Source organism: Archocentrus centrarchus, unplaced genomic scaffold (assembly GCF_007364275.1).
Source record: "Archocentrus centrarchus isolate MPI-CPG fArcCen1 unplaced genomic scaffold, fArcCen1 scaffold_24_ctg1_1, whole genome shotgun sequence".
NCBI classification, from domain to species: domain Eukaryota; kingdom Metazoa; phylum Chordata; class Actinopteri; order Cichliformes; family Cichlidae; genus Archocentrus; species Archocentrus centrarchus.
The window spans coordinates 1,067,821-1,091,764 of NW_022060255.1; the positions used below are offsets into that span (position 1 = coordinate 1,067,821).

A 23,944-nucleotide genomic window follows, 5' to 3' on the forward strand; every position below is an offset into this window, starting at 1 on the left:
TTTTCCTCACCACATTAAACAAAATGTATTTTTCTTCAAAAGTAACATGAGAGAAAACTGATGTGATATCAGCAAAAAGTCCAGAAACAACAAAGTGATTTAGTTTCTCTCTTATTCCATTTCTTTCCAACTTTCCATGAATTGACATATTTCCTCAGGCAGCTTGTCTCACCTGTGTGATCAGACACGTCACCACATTCAGAAGCTGTTTCCTCCACAAAGCGCTTTTTCAGATTTGCTTTTATCCTGCACTGGGTCCCCTCAGGGATGTGTTCTCTCTCTACTTTTATTTGGTCTTTACACAAATGAGTGTCAGAGCCACTATCAGAAGAGATATATAATTACAATGTTATGCAAAAGTTTGGGCACCCCTGATCATTTTCCTGATTTTCCTTTAGAAATCATTGGTTGTTCAGATCAGCAGTTTCAGTTAAATATATCATATAGCAGATGAACACAGTGATATTTGAGAAGTGAAATGAAGTTTATAGGATTTACAGAAAGTGTGCAATAATTATTTAAACAAAATTAGGCCGGTGCATAAGTTTGGGCACACCAACAGAAAAATTACATCAATATTTAGAAGATCCTTCTTTTTGCAGAAATAACAGTCTTTAAATGAGAGTCTGGATTCTGGTTGAAGGTTTCTTGGACCATTCTTCTTTCCAAAACATCTCCAGTTCACTCAGGTTTGATGGTTTCCGAGCATGAACAGCCTGCTTTAAATCCCACCACAGACTTTCAATAATATTCAGGTCTGGGACTGAGATGGCCAGAACGTTGTACTTGTTCCTCTGCATGTGTAACCAGTTACATTGTAATTGGCTGGTCCAAATAAATGTCTTCAACTCTGCATTGTGTAGTATTGATAGATGAAGGCTTGTTTATCTTTAAGATGTGACCCTTTTATTATCGGGATAAGAACAGAATATTTACTGGTCAGGCAGGTTGGCTCAGTAAGGGGCAAACTACAAAAGAACAATACATTATAAAGGCACAAAAGTTCGCTAGCCAGCCAAGCCAGTGCATCATGCTAATATATGATTGTTACAGCACTCCACAACTGCAATAATCCACTTAAGGTACTCTTGTTAGTAGTTACATAATTTATAGTGCTCATACAGTTCATATAATAGCTAGACAGATGTTAATACTTAATCATGTACGCTGCTGTGCACTGCAACCCACTGTTCCTGAAGACTTCAGCAATGACAGAAAGCTGCCTCAGAGAGATCAGACTGTGCTGAAGAATAAAGGAGCTCATACCAAATACTAACTTTCAGGCTCCATTTTGAACCTTATAAACTGCATTCATGTATGTTTCAATAAATGGCTGCACCTGTTTCCTGTAAAATATAAAGAAATGAGAGATTTTGGAGTACTGAGCCACCAAATTAAAGTGAATTAGACCAGTGCAAACTTTATGGAGGTGGGGGCAGGGAAATGGTCTGGGTGATGTAACTGAGAGCAAAGCTCATGGTGCTTTCCGGAAAACGGGACGTTCAAAGACCACCAATAAAAGCCTGTTTAGAACACTTCATGAATTCCGTAAATTTAAGGTTTTCCAAGTTGACATTCAATTTTTGGTGGTTTCTTTTTTGGTGTTGAAACCGCGAGTTTCTCCCGAGTAGAGTCCGTGCTCTCATTATTGCCCCAAGTTAACAAGCATGGTCTGAGTGTCAAACTGTCGGAGTTTTCCTGAATGCATCCAAAAGTTTAATGACCGACTTTTAAGAAATTTCTACAGACACAGAGATGGGGGGTGGCGGGGTACGGAAGCCGAGAGCGGCCATGGTACGTATAAACTTTTTTTCTGATGGTGTTCTCGAGATAACGAGTTATTTATCTCGTTGTCACGAGAAAACTGTAATCTTTATTTCATGATAACGAGATAAATACCTCGTTATCTCGAGAATATCTCCAATCGCGCACTCATGTTTGTGGAGAACCTGGTGCTAATTTACGGAAGCCGAGAGCGGCCATGGTATGTATAAACTTTTTTCTGATGGTTTTTGAGATAATCTTATCTCAAGAAAATGGTAATTATTTCCTTGTGATAACGAGATAACTCGTTATCCTGAGAAAACGAACTTTGTAACGGGATGATTAGTGTGTTTGTTAAACCTGGTGTGTGTTAAACCTGATTCCTTTCTTCAAATGCCTGTCACACCAGTCCGAGTCCTTTCTTCTAAAGGTTTTAAGAACACTGAGAAACTGATCATGAGCATTAAAGAAAAGATAATCATCTCGTGATCTCAAGAAAACCATCGGTAAATTAAGTCGTTATCACGAGAAAACAAAGTTTGTTATTTATCTCGTTATCTCAAGAAAACCATCAGGAAAAATGTTTATACGTACCATGGCCGCTCTCGGCTTCCGTACTAATTAACTTGTAAATGACCTGATTCTGGGTCAGGGTCTTGTGCGTAGCAGAACAGCTAATTGCTGTGATCTACTGAAAGTCAGCCCTCGATCCAAGCTTTTGTCGGCCCCCGGGCAGACGGGTCGCTGGCCCATATGTGTACAGTGTACCATGGGCACGAACGGAGCCAGCCAGCCGACCCCTGTTGATTTCCCGTTCAGCGGAGGGGCTCCAGGGGCTTAAATCCCTCGCACCTCTCCCCTCTGGAGCTGCACCACTGAACGGGAGCACACTCTCCACACACTAACCCACAGAAGAGGTATTCTGACTCCGCTACAATCTCCACAGCATCTTTTACGGAGCCTTCAGTGGGGTGATTTCCTGTATTTAAATGGCTGTAAATGACTTGTTGACCTATAATCTGTGAAACACCTGTCAAACATATCATGAATGATATCAGGTATTTTGAGTGAGAAATAGCATTTCTATCACAAGGTAGAAGCTGCACTCAGTTTGTGGCAAAGTGACTTTTATATATTCATTTTTTATTCAATTCAATTCAATTCAAATCAATTTTATTTATATAGCGCCAAATCACAACAAACAGTCACCTCAAGGCACTTTGTATTGTGGGTAAAGACCCTACAATAATCCAGAGAAAACCCAACAGTCCAAACGACCCCCTATGAGCAGCACTTGGTGACAGTGGGAAGGAAAAACTCCCTTTTAACAGGAAGAAACCTCCAGCAGAACCAGGCTCAGGGAGGGGGGGTCATCTGCCGCGACCGGTTGGGCTGAGGGGAGAGAAAGACATGCTGTGGAAGAGAGCCAGAGATTAATATCAATTAATGATTAAATGCAGAGTGGAGTATAAACAAAGTAAATAAGGTGAATGAGAAACAGTGCATTATGTGAACCCCCCAGCAGACTAGGCCTATAGCAGCATAACTAAGGGATGGTTCAGGGTCACCTGATCCAGCCCTAACTATAAGCTTTATCATAAAGGAAAGTTTTAAGCCTAATCTTAAAAATAGAGAGGGTGTCTGTCTCCCAAATCCAAGCTGGAAGCTGGTTCCACAGAAGAGGCGCCTGAAAGCTGAAGGCTCTGCCTCCCATTCTACTCTTAAGTATCCGAGGAACCACAAGTAAGCCAGCAGTCTGAGAGCGAAGTGCTCTGTTGGGGTGATATGGTACTATGAGGTCTTTGAGATAAGATGGTGCCTGATTATTCAAGACCTTGTATGTGAGGAGAAGAATTTTAAATTCTATTCTAGATTTAACAGGGAGCCAATGAAGAGAAGCCAATATGGGAGAAATATGCTCTCTCTTTCTAGTCCCTGTCAGTACTCTAGCTGCAGCATTTTGGATCAGCTGAAGGCTTTTCAGGGAGCTTTTAGGACAGCCTGATAATAATGAATTACAATAATTCAGCCTAGAAGTAATAAATGCATGAATTAGCTTTTCAGCATCACTCTGAGAAAGGATGTTTCTAATTTTAGAAATATTGCGCAAATGCAAAAAAGCGGTCCTACATATTTGTTTAATATGTGCATTGAAGGACATATCCTGGTCAAAAATGACTCCAAGATTTCTCACAGAGTTACTGGAGGCCAAAGTAATGCCATCCAGAGTAAGTATCTGGTTAGACACCATGTTTCTAAGATTTGTGGGGCCGAGAACAAGAATTTCAGTTTGATCTGAATTTAGAAGCAGGAAATTAGAGGTCATCCAGGCCTTAATATCTTTAAGACATTCCTGCAGTTTAACTAATTGATGTGTGTCATCTGGCTTCATTGATAGGTAAAGCTGAGTATCATCTGCATAACAATGAAAATTGATGCAGTGCTTTCTAATAATACTGCCTAAGGGAAGCATGTATAATGTAAATAAAATTGGTCCTAGCACAGAACCCTGTGTAACTCCATAATTAACCTTAGTGTGTGAAGAAGACTCCCCATTTACATGAACAAATTGGAGTCTATGAGATAAATATGATTCAAACCACTGCAGTGCAGTACCTTTAATACCTATAGCAAGCTCTAATCTCTGTAATAAAATGTTATGGTCAACAGTATCAAAAGCTGCACTGAGGTCCAACAGGACAAGAACAGAGATGAGTCCACTGTCAGAGGCTGTAAGAAGATCATTTGTAACCTTCACTAATGCTGTTTCTGTACTGTGATGAATTCTGAAACCTGACTGAAACTCTTCAAATAAACCGTTCCTCTGCAGATGATCAGTTAGCTGTTTTACAACTACTCTTTCAAGAGTCTTTGAGAGAAAAGGAAGGTTGGAGATTGGCCTATAATTAGCTAAGACAGCTGGGTCAAGTGATGGCTTTTTAAGTAGAGGTTTCATTACAGCCACCTTGAAGGTCTGTGGTACATAGCCAACTAATAAAGACTGATTGATCATTTTTAAGACTGAAGCATCAATAATTGGAAAGACTTCTTTGAACAGTCTAGTAGGAATGGGATCTAACAAACATGTTGCTGGTTTGGAGGAAGTAACTATTGAAGTTAACTCTGAAAGATCAACTGGAGCAAAAGAGTCTAAACAAATACCAGCAGTGCTGAAAGCAGCCGAACATGAAGAATAATCTTTGAGATGGTTATGAATAATTTTTTCTCTAATGTCTAAAATTTCATTTGTAAAGAAATCCATGAAGTCACTACTAGTTAACGTGAAAGGAATACTCGGCTCTACAGAGCTCTGACTCTTTGTCAGCCTGGCTACAGTGCTGAAAAGAAACCTGGGGTTGTTCTTATTCTCTTCAATTAATGATGAATAGTAAGATGTCCTAGCTTTACGGAGGGCTTTTTTATAGAGCAACAAACTCTTTTTCCAGGCTAAATGAGCATCTTCTAATTTAGTGAGACGCCATTCCCTCTCCAGCTTTCGGGTTATCTGCTTTAAGCTGTGCGTTTGTGAATTATACCACGGAGTCAGGCCCTTCTGATTTGAAGCTTTCCTTTTCAGAGGAGCCACAGTATCCAAAGTTATACGCAGTGAGGATGTAAAACTATTGACGAGATAATCGCCCTCACTGGGAGCAGAGTTTAGGTAGCTGCTCTGCACTGTGTTGGCACATGGCACTGAAGAGCATAACAATGAAGGAATTAGATCCTTAAACTTAGTTACAGCACTTTCAGAAAGACTTCTACTGTAATAAAACTTATTCCCCACTGCTGTGTAATCCATTAAAGTAAATGTAAATGTTACTAAGAAATGATCAGACAGGAGGGGGCTTTCAGGGAATACTGTTAAGTCTTCAGTTTCTATGCCATATGTTAGGACAAGATCCAGAGTATGATTAAAGTGGTGGGTGGGCTCCTTTACATTTTGAGAGAAGCCAATTGAATCTAACAATAGATTAAATGCAGTGTTGAGGCTGTCATTCTCAGCATCTACATGGATGTTAAAATCACCCACTATAATTATTTTATCTGAACTGAGCACTAAATCAGATAAAAAGTCTGAGAAATCAGACAGAAACTCTGAGTAAGGACCAGGTGGACGATAGATAATAACAAATAAAACAGGTTTTTGATTTTCCCAATTAGGATGGACAAGACTAAGAGTCAGGCTTTCAAAAGAATTAAAACTTTGTCTGGGTCTTTGATTAATTAATAAGCTGGAATTGAAGATTGCAGCTACTCCTCCTCCTCGACCTGTGCTTCGTGAATTCTGACAGTTACTGTGACTCGGGGGTGTTGATTCATTTAAACTAACATATTCATCCTGCTGTAACCAGGTTTCTGTAAGGCAGAATAAATCAATATGTTGATCAATTATTAAATCATTTACTAATAGGGACTTGGAAGAGAGAGACCTAATGTTTAACAATCCACATTTAATTGTTTTATTTTTTGGTGCAGTTGATGAAGCTGTATTATTTATTGTTTTTGAATTTTTATGCTTAAATAGCTTTTTGCTGATTTTAGCTTTGGTTTTTGGATGTCTGGGAGCAGGCACCGACTCTATGGGGATGGGGTTTTGGGGGGATGGCAGGAGGAGAGAAGCTGCAGAGAGGCGTGTAAGACTGCAACTCTGCTTCCTGGTCTCAACCCTGGGTAGTCAGTTTTTAGGAGGGTTAATAAATTTGGCCAGATTTCTAGAAATGAGAGCTGCTCCATCCAAAGTGGGATGGATGCCGTCTCTCCTAACAAGACCAGGTTTTCCCCAGAAACTTTGCCAATTATCTATGAAGCCCACGTCATTTTTTGGACACCACTTAGACAGCCAGCGATTCAAGGAGGTAAAAACTTTACCTTATCAAGGTAAAAACTTTCATTGACATGAAAAATGTCTTTTTAAACAGAAATCTGGCTCAGAAGGCTGCAGAAATCACAACAAATATAACATCACAGATCTATAAAGATATTTGAAGTGGCCAAAAAGCTCTGGATTGATTATAATGTAGGTCCAATAACAAAGACTCCTAAAGATTTTTGAAAAACAGGTTATTTCTTCATTTTATATATAAGCCCTTCGTATATCATGCTGACTGCACTCTATTTACCAATATAAGCAAAGACACTAAACATAAAAACCACACAGAAACATCGGGATCATTTTAAGGCAGACGATCACTTTTTGGCACAACACTGGCATCGGGCGGCCACCCAGCCCAGTCACGAGCAGCTGTCCTTCACGGGGAGGGGGCGTGGGGGGTGCTGATTATGAGTATTCAAGAAAAGATAATCATCCCGCGATCTTGAGAAAACCATCGGTAAATTAACTCGTTATCTCGAGATAACTGAGCCGGTGAGACTGACGCAGTGGTCCATGGTGGGGGTGGGAGAGAGAGAGAGACTTCCTTCCACAGAAGAATCCTCTGTAATGCTAATGATAGTCTGGGCTCTCTTACTGTCTGCAAAGGTGGTTTCTGCCCTTAAAATCACTGTAGCGATTTACCAGAGATACGCAGTATTAATTTATTTGACCCAAAGGTGTGGACACTTTTTTTGAGCGCTGCTTTCAGAGCGCGCGATTTTAATTTACAGAAAAAGACAAAGTGGTTTGTAGCAGGCAGTTTACTACATTTTAAAATCATGCAGTCTATAAATTATTTGTAAAACTGGTGATAGAACATCATGTAATTAGTGTGCTCATTTATTTATTCATCAGATTAGGGTTACTCAGACCGAACATTAACACTCTCTCCTACCTGTCAGCATACGCAGTTTTTGTACCTACAGTATAAATAAAAAAATACTGCAGTGTTCAGCTGGACACTGTTGCAGAACATGTGGCTGTTGTTGCATTTGGTCGCTTTCACAGCAGCATGACTGCGATCGTTGCCGCTGTGACTGTTAATTTGGAAAGCAGATTATTGGTCAACAAGTCATTTACAGCTGTTTAAATACAGCCAATCATTTTCTGGCAAATACCAGAAATCGCTTTTTGGCAGAGGATCACTTTTTGGCACAACACCGGCACGTCACCAGCAACGCATTATTCCCGTAAATGTAAGAGTCAAATCTTTAGGTCCCTCCCCTAAAGTAACGTTTCACTAAATCTTCACCCTTAATGTTTGAACAGAGCTCCACACATTTCTGCCATATTTCTTTAGAGCAGACTACACACTCACATACATCATTGTTGTGCAAACCTGCTGTTGTATAAATGTTCCGTTCACTGACAGAACTCAGCAATAATCAATTCATGTTTACATTTTGGATTTTCTTTTTGTTTACAAACATTATCAGTGCATTAAATAAGCATTTCATGCTCTCATTTTCATTAGTCAGCTTGTACAGTGCCTAGATTGTCTACTTTACTGGCAGCAAGCAAATATTTATATCAGTGTTTTACAGAAAGGTTCAACATTATGATTCTGTTAGAATCATAGAACCTCTGAGCAAATATAATATGTATGAATTAAATATAGAGCGCTGTAAGTGAAAGCACTTCCACTATCACTGCTCCTCCTGGTGGATACACAAGACATTACCACCAGTTTTCCCAAAAGCTACTTAGGGGCGTTCCCACCCGTGGCTGCACTGCTATGTCACGAGCGGGGGATCTCATTTCAGCCACATTCCGGCCCCGAATTGGCAACGGACCAGCCAAGGTCCTGTCACGGATCGGCCGACCATTCTGAGTGGCTTCATCTGTACTTCTGGCTCTGCATTTTGCTTCCTCCAGGCCTGGATGACCTCTGTGATGATTTTAATGTACTCTTGCTGCAGTGAGTTTGGAATGACTGGTCTGTGTCCTCCACTACTAACTCATCATGGTAGGGAAAGAATGGTTGTACAGAGGGAGGCTCATGATGAGGTGTCGGCCAGGTACATGTGTTTACCCTTTTTCCTAGACCGGGGTGATGTTGTAAGCTTGTAAATGAAGTAACATCCTCTGCAAACAGGCTGAAGCTGTGTGGATTGGCTTCTTTAGAATGGTGACTCTGTTTCAATGACTGTGTGCTTGCCATAGATGTAGTCTTTGAATTTAATGCATGTGAAAACAACTACAAGAAGTTCTTTTTCGGTCTGTGCATAGCGAGTCTCTGTGTCTGAGATTGCGAGATGTGTATGCGACAGGCCTTCCATCTTGCAAACACGCTGCACCCAGTCTTTAACGAGATGCATCACAGGTCAGTGTCACTGGTTTCTTTGCGTCAAAGTATGCTAAGACTGGTGAGCTGGATAGACATGACTCCAGATTTTCAAATGCTTGTTGGTGTTGAGGGAGCCAGCATCATGCAGTGTCCTTGTGTGAGCTGCCTGAGCGGTTCTGCAATGTTGCAGAGATTTGGTATGAACTTCCTGAGACAGTACACCATGCCAAGAAAACGAGAGTCCTGGGGGACAGGACTGTTTGTGATTGCATCTGTATTTGTGGGGTCAGCCTTTAGACCTTCTTTTGTGAACATGTGACCCACATAGCAGACTTGGTCAAGGCGAGACTTGAACTTCTGCGGTTTGAGTCTGAGTGTTATTTCATGTGCACATTCAAGCACTTTATTTAGATTTGCATCATGTTTTACAGCATCTTGACCTCCCACAGTAATGTCATCAACTATAATGGCACATGGGTAACCAGCAAACAGTTGTTCCATTGAGCGCTGGAAAACTTTATTTGTAGAGCTTATGCCAAATGGCATGCAGAGAAACCTGTAACATCCAAAAGGTGAACTGAATGTGGTCAACATGGATGACAACATGAGTCCAGTTTTATTTGCCAAAAGGAGTTCTTAGCATCAAGTACTGAAAACAGAGCTGCGCCTGACATTTGGGTGGTGACTTCTTCCACACTGTGCATCGGATAGTTTGGTCTCTTTAAAGCAGTGTTCAAGTCTTTGGGGTTAATGCACAATCTTATTTCCTCTGTCTCTTTTGTGTTCTGCAACCATTGATGAAACCCAGTCTATGGGCTTAGAGATGGGGTAATGACTCCTTTATTTGTCATGCTGTCGTGTTCAGGTTTTGCTTTTGCCTGCATTGCCAAGGGGATACGGTGCATTGGGCGGACGACTGGCTGCACAGCTGGATCCAGTGTCATGGAGTTATTGGCAGTTCTCCTAGTTCATCACTAAATACACCTTTGTACTGCTCTTTGATATTTTTTTATGAAGTCTGTTTTGGTCTCTGTACTGACCTAGTGAACGTAAGGGCTGTGTGACAAGTCTGAGTTGCATACATGCACGAAATCCCAAAAGTGGTATAACATTACGCTCTACAAGGTAGAAAGGTAATGTCATGATCTGACATTACCTGGCAGGAGTGAGGACCTCAATGCAGACACCAAAGACACGGGAATAAACTCAGAAACACAGCTTTAATGCTGGAGACAGGGCTGGTTGTCACTCTCTCTTTGGGGTTTGGTTCTTTTTGATTGTTTCACATCATGCATCCAGACATAGCACACACTACTACTTAAGGTTACTTTAAATAAATATTCTTATTTATCCTCGTGTGTGGCCTCCTCCAGTTTGTCTTTCCCTTGAGCCGGGCTGTGACAAAAGTGGGGGCTCATCAAGTTGGTTGTCTCTGGTGAGTTTTGTGGGGTTTTTGGCTCTGCCTGTGCTAGACGGCTGTATTTTTTTGGTGACTGGAGGGGTGTGTGTGCTTGATGTGTAAAAGATTGAGAGAGGCTTGTGTTCCGGGTTCCTTATGTGGCCATGCTTTGGACTGTTTGTGCGGTTTGTGTTGCTTACCTGGTGACTTTGGTGAGTGGTTGGTGTTAGGTTCAGACCAACGTTAAATAAAGGAAGACACAGAAACCCGTAGTTGATCTTTTCACCTGCAGGGAGAGTCTCTGTCAGGCACCACTCATGTGTGTGTCTGAATGAGAGTCTGACTTCCTTCTTCCTGAAGTGGTTGTGGGTTTTGCCCCATTTCTATGTGAGGGGTTTCTGTCTTTGGTTGGTGGGGAGCAGAAAGTTCCTGTTAAGATTTTAAGGAATTCAGGAGCTCTAAACACTTTTCAGGGAGTCAGTTTTGCCTTTTTCTCCACAGTCGGATACTGGGAGCTGTGTTCCTATTAGAGAAATGGATTTAAATACCATTTTTGTGCCTGTTCATAACGTTCATTTGTCTTGTGCTTTGGTACAGGGAACAGTGGAAGTTGGGGTATATCCAGACCTGCCTGTGAAGGGTGTCGATGTCATCCTGGGTAATGATTTAGCAGGGGGGTGTATGTGGCCTGTTAAAGTGGAGATGACCTCAGATCAATCATCTTCTGTAGAGTCGCATGCGCCTCAACAGCAGGCTGTGTCTTCAGCCTGCGCAGTGACTCGTTCCATGACAGCACAGTCTACTGGCGAGGGGGGAGCAGAGGTTGGTTCAGGAAAAGGGGGTGTTGTATGTCCTTTGTCCTTGCCTGCTGATCTTTGTCTCAAGCAGATTTAGTGAAGAACCAGCAAGCTGATCGTGAGCTGACCTGTTAACTTGTCAGTTAACAGGAAAACCTAATCAGACCATTCCGCCTGCTCCTTTGCAGCCTATTCCTGTTATCAGTCAGCCATTTCAACATCAGATTATAGATTGTGTTGGTCCTCTGCCTCCTTCAAAGTCTGGCTGTGTTTATTTTTTGACTGTAATGTGTCAAGCAACTAGGTATCCAGCTGCCTATCCATTACGATCAATTTCTGCTAAATCAGTGGTTAAAGCTCTTAGCCAGTTTATTTCTGTGTTTGAGATTCCTAAGGTGATTCAGAGTGATCAAGGCTCTAACTTTACATCTAGATTATTTACACAGGTCCTTCAGCAACTTCAAGTTAAACACAGCAAATCATCAGTGTACCATCCTCAAAGTCAGGGTGCGTTGGAGCGCTTTCATCAACATTTAAAATCGTTGCTTCGCGCTTATTGTACTGAGCTCCGGGCTGATTGGGAGGAAGGCCTGCCATGGCTTTTGTTGGCAGGAAGAGAGGTGGTGCAGGAAAGTACAGGATTTAGTCCTAATGACCTAGTATTTGCACACACTGTTAGGGGGCCTTTGGCTGTGATACATGACCAGTGGAGGTCCTCTGAACCACCTACAAACATAATAGATTATGTAAATGGTTTTAGGCAGAAACTTTACATGGCAGGGGTCCTACCTAAAGAGAAGCTAGAACATTCTCAAAGGAAGATGAAAAGGTTGTATGATCGTAGAGCTGAACAATGGCACTACAGTCCTAGTGATCAAGTGTTGGTGTTGTTGCCACTTGTTGAATCGCCATTTCAGGCAAAGTTTTTTGGTCCTTGTACTGTGATTAAACAACTATCGGAACTGGATTACCTGGTCAACATGCCAAATAAAAGAAAATCCAGCAAAATCTGCCATGCGAACTTGCTCAAACCATATCATGCTCATTACCCATCTTCTGACTGGTCTAGCAGGGCCAGTGACTCCACCGTATGTGGAAATCCTTCTCTTTTGGCCGCTGTTGCTGCCTCAAGCTCATCTGAGGTGATGATGGGTTAGGAGGAAGAAGGGGATTTGGGAGATGAGGTGTTACAACCTTGGCTTAAAAATTCAGAAGTTCTGAGTAATTTGTCTGCAATACTGGGACATTTGGTTATAGAGAAACGTAAAACCTTGATTAACGTCATTCAGGCTTATCCATCCCTGTTTTCAGATGCACCATCACGTACTCATGTAGTGGAGCATGATATTGATGTTGGTGAGGCTCAGCCTATTAAACAGCATTTTTATCAGGTGTCCCCCAATAAGCAGGAGAGAGTAGAGGCTGAGGTGCAATATATGCTTGAACATGGCATTGCTGAGCCTTCTTCATCAGCTTGGTCATCTCCATGTTTGCTGGTGAAGAAGCCAGATTCCACCTTTAGGCCTTGCATTGACTTTCGTAGGATTAATGCCGTTACAAAGCCCGATGCCTATCCTCTTCCCAGAATGGAGGATTGCGTGGACCAGGTGGGTGCTGCAAAATATGTGACAAAGTTGGATTTACTGAAAGGATATTGGCAGGTTCCTCTAATTCCAAGGGCCAAAGAGATTTGTTCATTTACCACTCCTTCAGGTCTGTATTCCTATACTGTTATGCCCTTTGGTCTTCGAAATGCACCCGCCACATTTCAACGATTGATGAATACTGTTGTGTCGGGGATGCATGGCTGTGCAGTATATTTAGATGATGTGGTTATTACATGGGAGTCATATGTAGACCAACTTAAGGCGTTACTGGGCAGACTGGTTTGGGCAAACTTGACAGTTAACCTGGCTAAATGTGACTTTGCAAGAGCTACTGTCACCTATTTGGGAAAAGTGGTGGGGCAAGGACAGGTAAGGCCAGTTGAGGCCAAGGTTGCTGCCATTCAGGCCTATCCAGCTCCAGCCACTAAAGCAGAGCTTATGAGGTTTCTTGGTTTGGCTGGTTATTACAGGGCTTTTTGTCCCAACGTTTCCTCAGTAGTAGCACCTTTGACAAATTTGCTCAAGACTAAACTGAAGTATGTCTGGTCAACCCAGTGTCAGACAGCTTTTGAGACGGTGAAGAAACAACTCAGCTAATCTCTGGTTCTGGTGGCTCCTCAAGTAGGGGTTCCTTTCCAGCTGCAAGTTGATGCCATTAAAATTGGTGCTGGTGCGGTCTTATTGCAGGTGGATGTTAATGGTGTTTTAAAGCCACTGAGCTATTTGTCTCGTAAGTTCAAGCCTTATCAACTACACTATTCTGTAATTTAAAAAGAAGCTCTTGCCCTAATTTGGGCTCTCCAACATTTCGATGTTTATGTTGGGTCAGGTGCTCCTCTTGTTGTTTACACCGATCACAACCCACTGACCTTCTTGCAATCTCTTCAGAATCCTAATCAAAGGTTGATGAGATGGGCCTTGTTCCTGCAGCCTTATCACCTGGACATACGTCATATTAAGGGTGATGTAGTAGCAGATGCTCTATCCCTCTACTGTAGTTTTTAGAGTTCTTCCCTGGGTTTCGATACTCTTAAAGTGCTTCCGAAGGTACCACGATTGCTGGGTCTTGAGAGCATCAGGTATGAAACTTTGAGCTTGGTAGGTAGGTTTCCACTGAACCAAACAAACCCAGGAGACAAAACAGAAGTCAAAAATATTACAGGAGGCCTGCCAGGGAAGGGATAAAGTCCAAAACAAAACAAAAATACAGAGCGAGAACAAAAGGTGGTAGCCCAAGGCTGGATCAAGGAGTCCAAAACAGGGTATCAAAACGAGGCAGAGCAGAGGCGAAACAGTCCAGGGAGATGCCCCGACCAGGACCAAAAACAAAACAAAAACAGCAATCGGCAGGGGGAAACAGTTCAAAAAATCACGGGCCCGTCCAGGCCATGGGACAGAACTCACAGGCCGGGGAACATAAGGTTCGTCAGGAGGCAGACAGAAACAAGACTGGAGGCCTGCCGCGCTCCTAGGGGTGGCGGTGACGAGACAGAACAGGGGGCCTGCCGCGCTCCCGCTGGCGGCGAGACAGGAGGCTTGGACTGAGTAGACGCCACAGAGCCCTTGGGCTCCGGGCGAGTCGAGGACGGGGCTCAGACTGAGCAATCACCGGAGAACCCTCAGGTGCAGGACGGGGCTCAGACTGAGCAATCACCGGAGAACCCTCGGGTGCAGGACGGGGCTCGGACTGAGCGATCACCAAAGGACCCTCCAACACGGGCTCTGGCTGAGCGGGACCCTCCGGACGCTCGGACTGAGGAAGCGCAGGCTGGGGCTGCTTTGTGGATTGTTCGGGTGAGTCTGATGATGGTGATGAAGACTGATGGAGTGCAGGCTGAGGCACTGCTGAAGGCTGTGGTACAGGCTGAACAGCTGTCTCCCTGGACCGCTTAGGGGGCAGTTTGGGTGTATCCGGTGGTGGTGAGGATGATGGAGACGGGGTCACTGACTGGGAGGCTGCTACAGCTAACTGGGGCACTGACTGGGAGGCTGCTGACTGAGGTGGAACTGGAATCGGGGAAGCTGACTGAGGGGAAGCTGGCTGGACCGAGGCTGACTGAGGGGGAGCTGACTGTGGGGAAGCTGACGGGACCGAGGCTGACTGAGGGGAAGCTGACTGTGGGGAAGCTGGCTGGATCGAGGCTGACTGAGGGGAAGCTGACTGTGGGGAAGCTGATGGGACGGAAGGTGACTGTGGGGAAACTGGTGGTGCTGACACAATGGGCTCTGACTGAGTTTGCTTGGGAGCTGCTGGACCTGTCTCAGACTGCGGGGAGACTGACAACATTGACTGAAGTGGCAGGAAAGCTGACCCTGGGGGAACAAAGGGAACCAAAATTACAGAGGGAGCAGGAGCCGAGGGGACCGGGACCAAAACCGAAGGGACTAAGACAGGAATTGGAACCGAGGGGACCAAAACCGAAGGAACTGAGACTGAAGATGGAGAGACTGAAGATGAGGAGACCAAAACTACAGAGGGAGGAGGAGTTGAGGGCACTGGGACTGAAACTGAGGGGGCTGAAACTGAACTGACTGGAGGAACCAAGGGGTTAAGGAGCTAACTGAAACACACACTGTGGACCGAGGGAGAGCTACTGGAGGTGACTGGAGTGAGGCTGGAGCTACAGCTGACAGAGAATGCGACTGGAGTGAAGAGAGAGCTACAGCTGACTGTGACTGGAGTGAAGGGAGAGCTACAGCTGACTGTGACTGGAGTGAAGGGAGAGCTACAGGGGCTGACTGAGAGGCAGGGAGAGCTACAGGGGCTACCGCTGATGGGGACAGATCGGAGGCTGGAGCTACAGCTGCTGACTGAGACGGAACGGAGGCTGGAGCTACAGCTGATGACTGAGACGGAACAGAGGCTGGAGCTACAGCTGCCGACTGAGACGGAACAGAGGCTGGAGCTACAGCTGCCGAATGAGACTGGGACTGGACGGAAGCTGGAGCTACAGCTGACAGAGACAGACTGGGGGAGAGCTGCAGCAGTAGTGGACACTGTGATACCTGGCCGTGGCTTGGGGCCTGCTGCTGCTGCTGCAGGCGGCGGAGACAGTGGCTGAAGAGGCGCTGCAGATGGCGCTACAGACTGTAGTTGTCTGGAGACTGCTGCAGCAGGCTGTGGCAGCAGAGGCTCTGGAGACTGAACCTGGGGCGGATGTTCTGCTGCAGGCGATGGAGACAGTGGCTGAGGAGGCGCTGCTGCAGGTGGTGACGGAGACAGTGGCTGAGGAGGCGCTGCTGCAGGCAGCGACGGAGACAGTGGCTGAGAAGGCGCTGAGAAGGCGCTGAGAAGGCACTGCTGCAGGCGACGCTGAAGAATGTTGTTGAAGAGGCGCTGCTGCAGGTGACACTGAAGAAAGTTGTTGAAGAGGCGGTGCTGCAGGCGACGCTGAAAACTGTGGTTGAGACCAGGGAGAGAGCTGGGGCCATTCTGCAGGGCACACGTCACCTCCTTAGATGACCCGGGCTGCTTACGAAGGCCCTCTGTTATCCTGAGAGGCGGGACTGCCCACACCTGAGAGGCCGATTCGGGTGCAGGGACGGACTGATCCCTAGCCGTCCCCACCCGAGGGAACAGAGCGGGTGCAGGAGCTGAGGGTCTCTCAGGGGTCAAGCTTTCAGACTTTGCAGGGGTTAAAGTCTCTAAATGTGTTATCTCTATAACAAAGTCCTTAATGATGGCAGGCAAAGAGTCCAGAAGCCAGGAATTTTCAGACACCAATGTGTTCAACTGACGTTCAATTGCTCTCCTATATGACACTAAGGGTCTCTTAAGCCATTGATCACATAGTTTTGTGACTAAGTTGCTGATGTTGCTGATGTCTTTCAAATAATAAAGCTCATCATAACATCATTTTATAACATACACATGCCCAGAACAGCGGGAATGTGTATGTTATGAAGTGCCACTCATGTTAGCTTAGTCCGTAAAAATGCTCCACTTAAGGCCTTTAAGGCCGTTTCACACCGGATGCGTTGCGCAAAAACAACATGAAATTCCGAATCTTTTGGATGTGAACCTGTCGTGTAACCAGGGGCGGGCTGGGATTGAAATTCAGCCCGGGAGCTTGCTTTGGAGAGGCCTTTTTTTAAGATCCCCCCCCCCACTCTCATCTGGTGTCTCCATACCTGTCAAGTATGGGAAATTTTAGCTGAAGTCGCTGTGACGTCATCGCCTAATTTGCATAATTGTTCATTTGGATAGGTGGCTCGGGCATCTGATTAGGATGCCTCCTGGCCGCCTCTTAGGTGAGGTGTTCTGGGCATGTCCCACCGGGAGGAGGCCCCGTGGTAGACCCAGGACACGCTGGAGGGATTATATCTCTCGGCTGGCCTGGGAACGCCTTGGGGTCCCTCCGGATGAGCTGGAGGAGGTGGCTGGGGAGAGAAAAGCCTGGGCTTCTTTGCTTAGGCTTCTGCCCCCGCGACCTGGCCCCGGATAAAAGCGGGACAGAATGGATGGATGGATGGATGTTCATTTGGATGTAGTTGCAGCCGAGGCTGAGGGAGGGAGTGAGGAAAAACATCTTTGGAGAGGCAAAAAGTGAAGAAAAAACACCCTAAATATGTTTAGAACTACAAATGAACTTTAATAACTTTAATGCTTTGCCTAGACCCACATTACGTAGTTGAATTTTGTCCCGTATTGTTTAATGTTAGAATTTAAACAATTTTAAAATTTAAAAGTTCAACCCTCCTCCTTTATCTGGGCCACTGTTGCTAACTTGTGTAAGAAAACTCGCTGTCACCTGTCTCAAAGTTTGAAAAAGGCCGAAGTGAGGCCCGGGGATGGGAGCGGAGGAAACGGGCGGGCAGACTCGGTAATGAAGTGAGGTTTGGGGGTTTGATGGTGGAAGTGAAGTGAGGTTTGGGCGATGCCAAAGTGTACGAAGGGAAGCAGGAAGACAGCTTTATGTACAGAATACACGGCGACAGTGGAGGATTTCACTGTCGCTAGACGCTTTATGGGGAAAAAAACCTCGCTAAGTTGGCAGCACTGAGCCCAACCGAGGTCCAGTTGTTTTCCCGGGTTTGCTCCGGCTGTCAGCACTAACCTCGCAAGAACTGCCACCCAGGCTACTGCAGGTGGCAGTTCTCGCGAGGCTAGTGACAGAATTCAGTTTGGAGTGGCACAGGAACACTTTTTCAAAAAAATTATTATATTAAAATATTTGAAATTTACGGGAAAATAATAATACCGTAAGACGGCGGGACAGAGGGGTAAAATATGGGAGTTTACCGGCCAAAAGGGGAGACTTGACAGGTATGGGTGTCTCGCCCTTCACCTCTGGGCTGTTGTGTTTGTAGCCCCTCCTGATGAAAAACGGCTCTCAGTGAAGAGCCAGCTCCGACTGACCATCACTGTTTGCACCTGTGGCCACGAGAGCGGCAACGCGAGCGCTGCTGGGGGTAAAAAAAAAAAAAAAAAAAGAAAGAAATTCTGATCACTGGCCAGTTCGGCCTGGAAACGACCGGCTGTTCGGGAAACGTCCCGAACCTCCCGATGGCCACCCCGCCCCTGCGTGTAACCTACATACACACTGGACGCGCTGCGTTTTTGCAACTAAATCGCCCTCATAAAATGCACTGTGAAAGAAATGAAGCCGACATCAAACGATGATGTAATGAGGTTGTGACTTTTTCTAAACAACAGAAGAAAGAAACAGAGATTCTGGGTTCATCCAACACATTAGAAAGCAGCAGCAGGGTTTGCAGGTTTCATGGTTTGATCCCGGAGTTGAAGCTTCATCACAGATGCTTTCGCGCACATTTCATATCATCAGTGGGCAGTTGTTGTTGACAGAGTTGGGATCACATGTGAGGAGGCAGAGAATAATTTCAGAGAGCCGACTGACTCAGAACAGCGTGTAGCTGTGTGTCTGAGGTAAAATAGTACGAGTTTACTGTTCCCACATCTCTGTATATTCAGTACATCAGTGCACGTTTTGAGCTATGAACTCACATGTTGCTAAATGCAGTGCTCTGATTTATTCGCAAAAACGCAGCACGTCCGGTGTGTATATAGTTTACATCCGAAAGATTCGGAATTTCATGTCGTTTTTATGCAGCGCATCCGGTGTGAAAGGGCTTTTAGAGTGAAAATAAAGCCAGTCATGCAGTACAACATCTTACTCAATATTTTACACCTACTACATCACTAAAGTCAGTCGGTCTTGTAAAGTTTTGAGCAACCATGACTCAGTCCTGACTGTGGCAACCTTTAAAACCCCCGTGTAAAACATGAATGATGGGTGATGTATAGTGGGTTGTATACTGTGCACATTGAGTCATGCATATTGCGATATAATCAAGACAGGGCCCTCCTTCTCCACCTCGCCTCAGACGTGACAGAGGCCTGGCTACCTAAAAATCTTATTATTCTCTCCTCTCTCCCATCCGGGCCCCCGCTAGCCCCCGGCCGGGGGCGTGCCGCCCTCCCAGCCCCACCAGGTATGCTGCCCTCGGGGCATCCTGTGGGAGGTCCTGCAGGAGTATGGGGTGTCTGGCCCGTTGTTGCAGGCCATTCAGTCTCTGTACAACCGCAGCTAGAGCTTGGTCCGTATAGCCGGTAATAAGTTGTACTGGTTTCCTGTGGCTGTCAGGGCCCTTTGTCACTGATTCTGTTCATAATTTTTATGGATAGAATTTCTAGGCATAACCAGGTGGCCTAAGAGTCATGCCTCTGCTTTTTGCAGATGATGTGGTTCTGTTGGCTTCATCAGGTGGTGGCCTCCAGCTCGCAGAGGAACGGTTCGCAGCCAAGTGTGAAGCAGCTGGCATGAAAATCAGCACCTCTAAGCCTGAGGCAGTGGTCCTCAGCCGGAAAAGGGTGGAGTGCCCTCTCCAGGACGAGCTCCTGCCCCAAGTTGAGGAGTTCAAGTATTTCAGGGTCTTGTTCATGAGTGATGGGAGCGGGAGATCGACAGATGGATCGGGGCTGCTTCTCCAGTGATGCAGACGCTGCACCAATCTGTTGAGGCGAAGAGGGAGCTTAGTTTAAAAGTGAAACAGTTGATTTACCGGTCACTTTGCTACCCTTACCTATGGTCATGAGCTTTGGGTCGTGACCGAAAGAATAAGATCGTGAATACAAGCGGCAGAAATGAGTTTCTTTTGAAGGGTGGTTGGCGTCTCCCTTAGAGGTAAGGTGAGGAGTGTGGCCATCCGGAAGGGGCTCAGAATAGAGCCGCTGCTCCTATACATCGAGAGGAGCCAGTTGAGGTGGCTCGGGCATCTGATTAGGATGCCTCCTGGCCGCCTCCTGGGTGAGGTGTTCTGCTCAGGAGGCCCCGTGGTAGACCCAGGACACGCTGGAGAGATTATATCTCTAGGCTGGCCAGGGAATGCCTTGGGATCTCTCCAGATGAGCTGGTGGAGGTGGCTGGCGTGGCTTCTCTGCTTAGGCTGCTGCCCCCGTGACCCGGCCCCGGATAAGTGGAAGAGAATAGATGCATGGATGGATGGATCTGAAATTGGTTATTTTTGAACTGGAATACAAAAATATTTAACATGAAAATAACACAGCATGAAGGTTCAATCTGTCCTCTGCTATACGCCTTTTAGATAAGAAAAGATAAGATAAGATAAGATAAGATAAGATAAGATAAAACTTTAATGATCCCACGACGGGGAAATTTGCGCATTACAGCAGCTCAGTACAGAAAACTAAAAATAGAATAGAATAAAATAAAATAGAAAAACACTATACACATATACATAAGCACTATATACAGAAAATATATAGTCAATACACACATGTACATATACACACATATACACACACGTCAAACACTATATAAAGATATCAAAATATTATATACATTTGTAGCCGGTAAGGTACACAGCATACATGGTATGCATTATATGGGTGAGTGTAATAAATAAAATGTATCTGGACTGTAAGGATAAAGTGATGGCAGAGGAGGTAAAGTGTCCAAGTGACTCAAGACATTATGATGTGTTATACAGTCTAACTGCTGTTGGGATGAATGACCTGCGAAAGCGCTCCTTCCTGCAGCGAGGATGTTTCAGTCTCTGACTGAAGGAGCTGCTCAGCTCACCCACGGTCTCATGAAGAGGGTGATGGGGGTTGTTCATGATGGATGTCAGCTTTGCTAACATCCTCCTCTCACCCATCACCATCACAGACTCCAGAGGACATCCCAACACAGAGCTAGACCTCCGCACCAGTTTGTCGATCCTGCTCCTGTCCCTTTCGGTGCATCCACCCCCCCAGCAGGCCACTGCGTAGAAAAGGGCAGATGCTACCACTGTGTCATAAAAGGTCTTTAACAGAGTCCTGCAGACACCAAAGGACCTCAGTCTCCTCAGCAGGTGGAGTCGACTCTGGCCCTTCTTATACAGGACGTCTGTGTTTGTAGTCCAGTCCAACTTGTTATTGAGATGAACACCCAGGTACTTGTAGGAGACCACTGTCTCAATATGCTTTCCCTGGATGTTCACCGGTGCTGTAGGGGGTGGCTTCCTCCTGAAGTCTATGATCATCTCCTTCATCTTGCTGGCGTTGATTTGGAGTGCGTTGTTCTCTATAGATGATGGAGGATCTCCCTCACTGACATTTGTCTGTCTGTCTGTCTGCTTCATGTCCTCCTCTCAGTTCCTGAGGTGCAGATGGTGGAAACAGCTAAAGGGGTGCAGTCTGTCGTGCTGCCATTTAAAGCTGAAGTCAGAAACCCTGAGGATGTGACAGTGGAGTGGAAACACAAAGACAAGAAAGTCCACGAGTATCAGAGAGGACAAAACCAGTCTCACATACAAGGACGCTCAGAGATGAACACAAACCCGCTGAGAACTGGAGACCTCAGTCTGACCCTGAAACACCTCCAACTTACTGACAGTGGAGTCTACACCTGCACCGTCTGCAACAAGGATGGACTCATGGTGCTACAGAAATCAGTGACTCTCAGTGTCAGAGGTGAGTGGAACAGCTGTTTGTCCTCATTACAATCCTGCATCAATAAGATCCAAGTCAAACAACTTCTGAGAGAGGAACTTTATGAGGGGTCCGGACAAACATTCTTACCATAGGTGGTGAGAACAATCATAAAGACATCATATAATAGACAACACAGATGGATCCAAAGTGAGCCCGTCAATGACAGAGCAGCCTATGATAAGATGATATTGGATATTTAGAATAGATTAGAATAGAATAGATACAGAATTGGATATATGATAAAATAGAAATTCCTTTCTTTGTCCCCATTTTGTGGGACAAATAAAGCAATTTCTATTCTATTCTATTCTATATTGATAATACTAAGGAGGATGAAAAAGCAAATTTAGGGACTTGCTGATGCACTGAGTCACCTTAGAGCATTATTTGTATTAAAAGCAGTAAAATAATCACCCTCACTGACATCTCTCATTGTTTCAGTTTCTACAGCTCATGTTCTGCTTTGTTCTCCTCACAGACTACCAGACAGGGGTGGTGGAGGTGACACAGGGCCAGAAGTCTGTCCTGATACCGTTTAAAATCACAGATGAGCTTCCTCCAGAGGTCAAAGTGCAGTGGAGACTCACTCACCGTGAAGACAAGATGTTCCTCTTGTATGACAGCAGCCAGAAACAGCCTCTCTCACAGGATCAGGTTTATGGAGGCCGCACAGAGATAAAGACAGACCCACTGAAAATTAAAGACTTCAGTCTGACCCTGAAACACCTCCAACTTACTGACAGTGGAGTCTACACCTGCACCGTCTGCAGCAAGGATGGACTCATGGTGCTACAGAAATCAGTGACTCTCAGTGTCAGAGGTGAGTGGAACAGCTGTTTGTCCTCATTACAATCCTGCATCAATAAGATCCAAGTCAAACAACTTCTGAGAGAGGAACTTTATGAGGGGTCCGGACAAACATTCTTACCATAGGTGGTGAGAACAACCATAAAACCATAAAACCTGCAGGACACCGGCCCTTGAGGCCTGGATTTGAGGATCCCTGGCATATACATTCCTCTTTTCTTTATTTTCTGTAATTTATCAGTTTTCGCAATATAGGACAGTATCTGTGAAATAAGCATAGGTATAACTTTTACCAGTTTCTTAATACATGCAGATGTTATATACTCGTAAAGAAATATTTATACTATATTTTCCCAGCATTGTTCATAATCACATAACATGTTATATAATGAACAAATTCCTTTAAAAAATATAGCCACAAGAGGCGAATATAGGCCTTTGCCGGCCACCTCCCCTGTGATGGTACCAAATTTATCCCACCTTTTCCAGAAGATTCCAGTTTTAGCCCTTTAAATAGCTGCCACATATAAAATACTGTAATGGATGTAATGACCACCCATAGGAATAAAATGGGATATTTTTGTCATCACCATGGAAACAGTGTGCAAAATCTGGCATGGACTAAAGGCCTTTTCACACCGGACGCGTAAATTCCGTGCGAATGTTTCGTGCATTAAAAATATTTTTCGGACTCGCCTGTTCTTAATGCAGCCGTTCACACCGACTGTGTCATTTCACAGGACGAATTTGCGGCATTTATTTTTTCGGATCAAGTTCGATTTTTCTGACTTTCGCAAGCGAACAAACAGGACTGACCAATCAGAGCGCTGCATTTAGCAGCATGCGAGGTCATAGCTCAAAACGCGCACCAATGTACTGAATATACAGTGATGTGGGAACAATAAAATCATAATATTTTACCTCAGACACACAGCTACACGCTGCTCCGGGTCAGTCGGCTCTCTGATATTATCCTCTGCCTCCTCACATGTGATCCCAACTCTGCCAACAAGAGCTCAAACTGTCCCACTGACATCCAGAAATTTGAGTGAAAGCATCCGTGATGCAGCTTCAGCTCCGTGATCAAACCATGAAACTCTCCCTGCTGCTGCTTTCTTATGAGTTGGATGAACCCATAAACTCTGTTTCTTCCTTCTATTGTTTAGAAACATCAGGACCATTACATCATCACTTGATGTCGACTGCATTTTTTTTTCCACTGTGCGTTATATAGGGAGGATTTAGTCGCAAAAACGCAACGCTTCCGGTGTGTATATAGGTTACACGACAGGTTCACATCCGAAAGATTCGGAATTTCGTGTCGTTTTTACGCAACGCATCCGGTGTGAAACGGCCTCAAAATGTTATCACACCGGATGATAACATTTTGAGGCAAAATGGACAAAAATTGTGCAAAAAAGAAAAAAATTTAAAGTGAAACAGAAAAAAGG

General features: G+C 44.9%; 1 protein-coding gene across 1 annotated transcript in view; it reads left to right on the plus strand.

Annotated features, from left to right (window-relative positions):
- The window catches only part of LOC115775839 (uncharacterized), a 71,932-nt gene extending 49,422 nt beyond the window's left edge, over positions 1 to 22,510 (plus strand). Inside the window, exons 5-7 of the mRNA XM_030723363.1 lie at positions 21,348 to 21,665; positions 22,165 to 22,340; positions 22,457 to 22,510. Coding sequence (XP_030579223.1) covers positions 21,348 to 21,665; positions 22,165 to 22,340; positions 22,457 to 22,510 — 548 coding nt within the window. The remainder of the gene's footprint in view (positions 1 to 21,347; positions 21,666 to 22,164; positions 22,341 to 22,456) is intronic.
- The last annotated feature ends 1,434 nt before the right edge of the window (positions 22,511 to 23,944 follow it).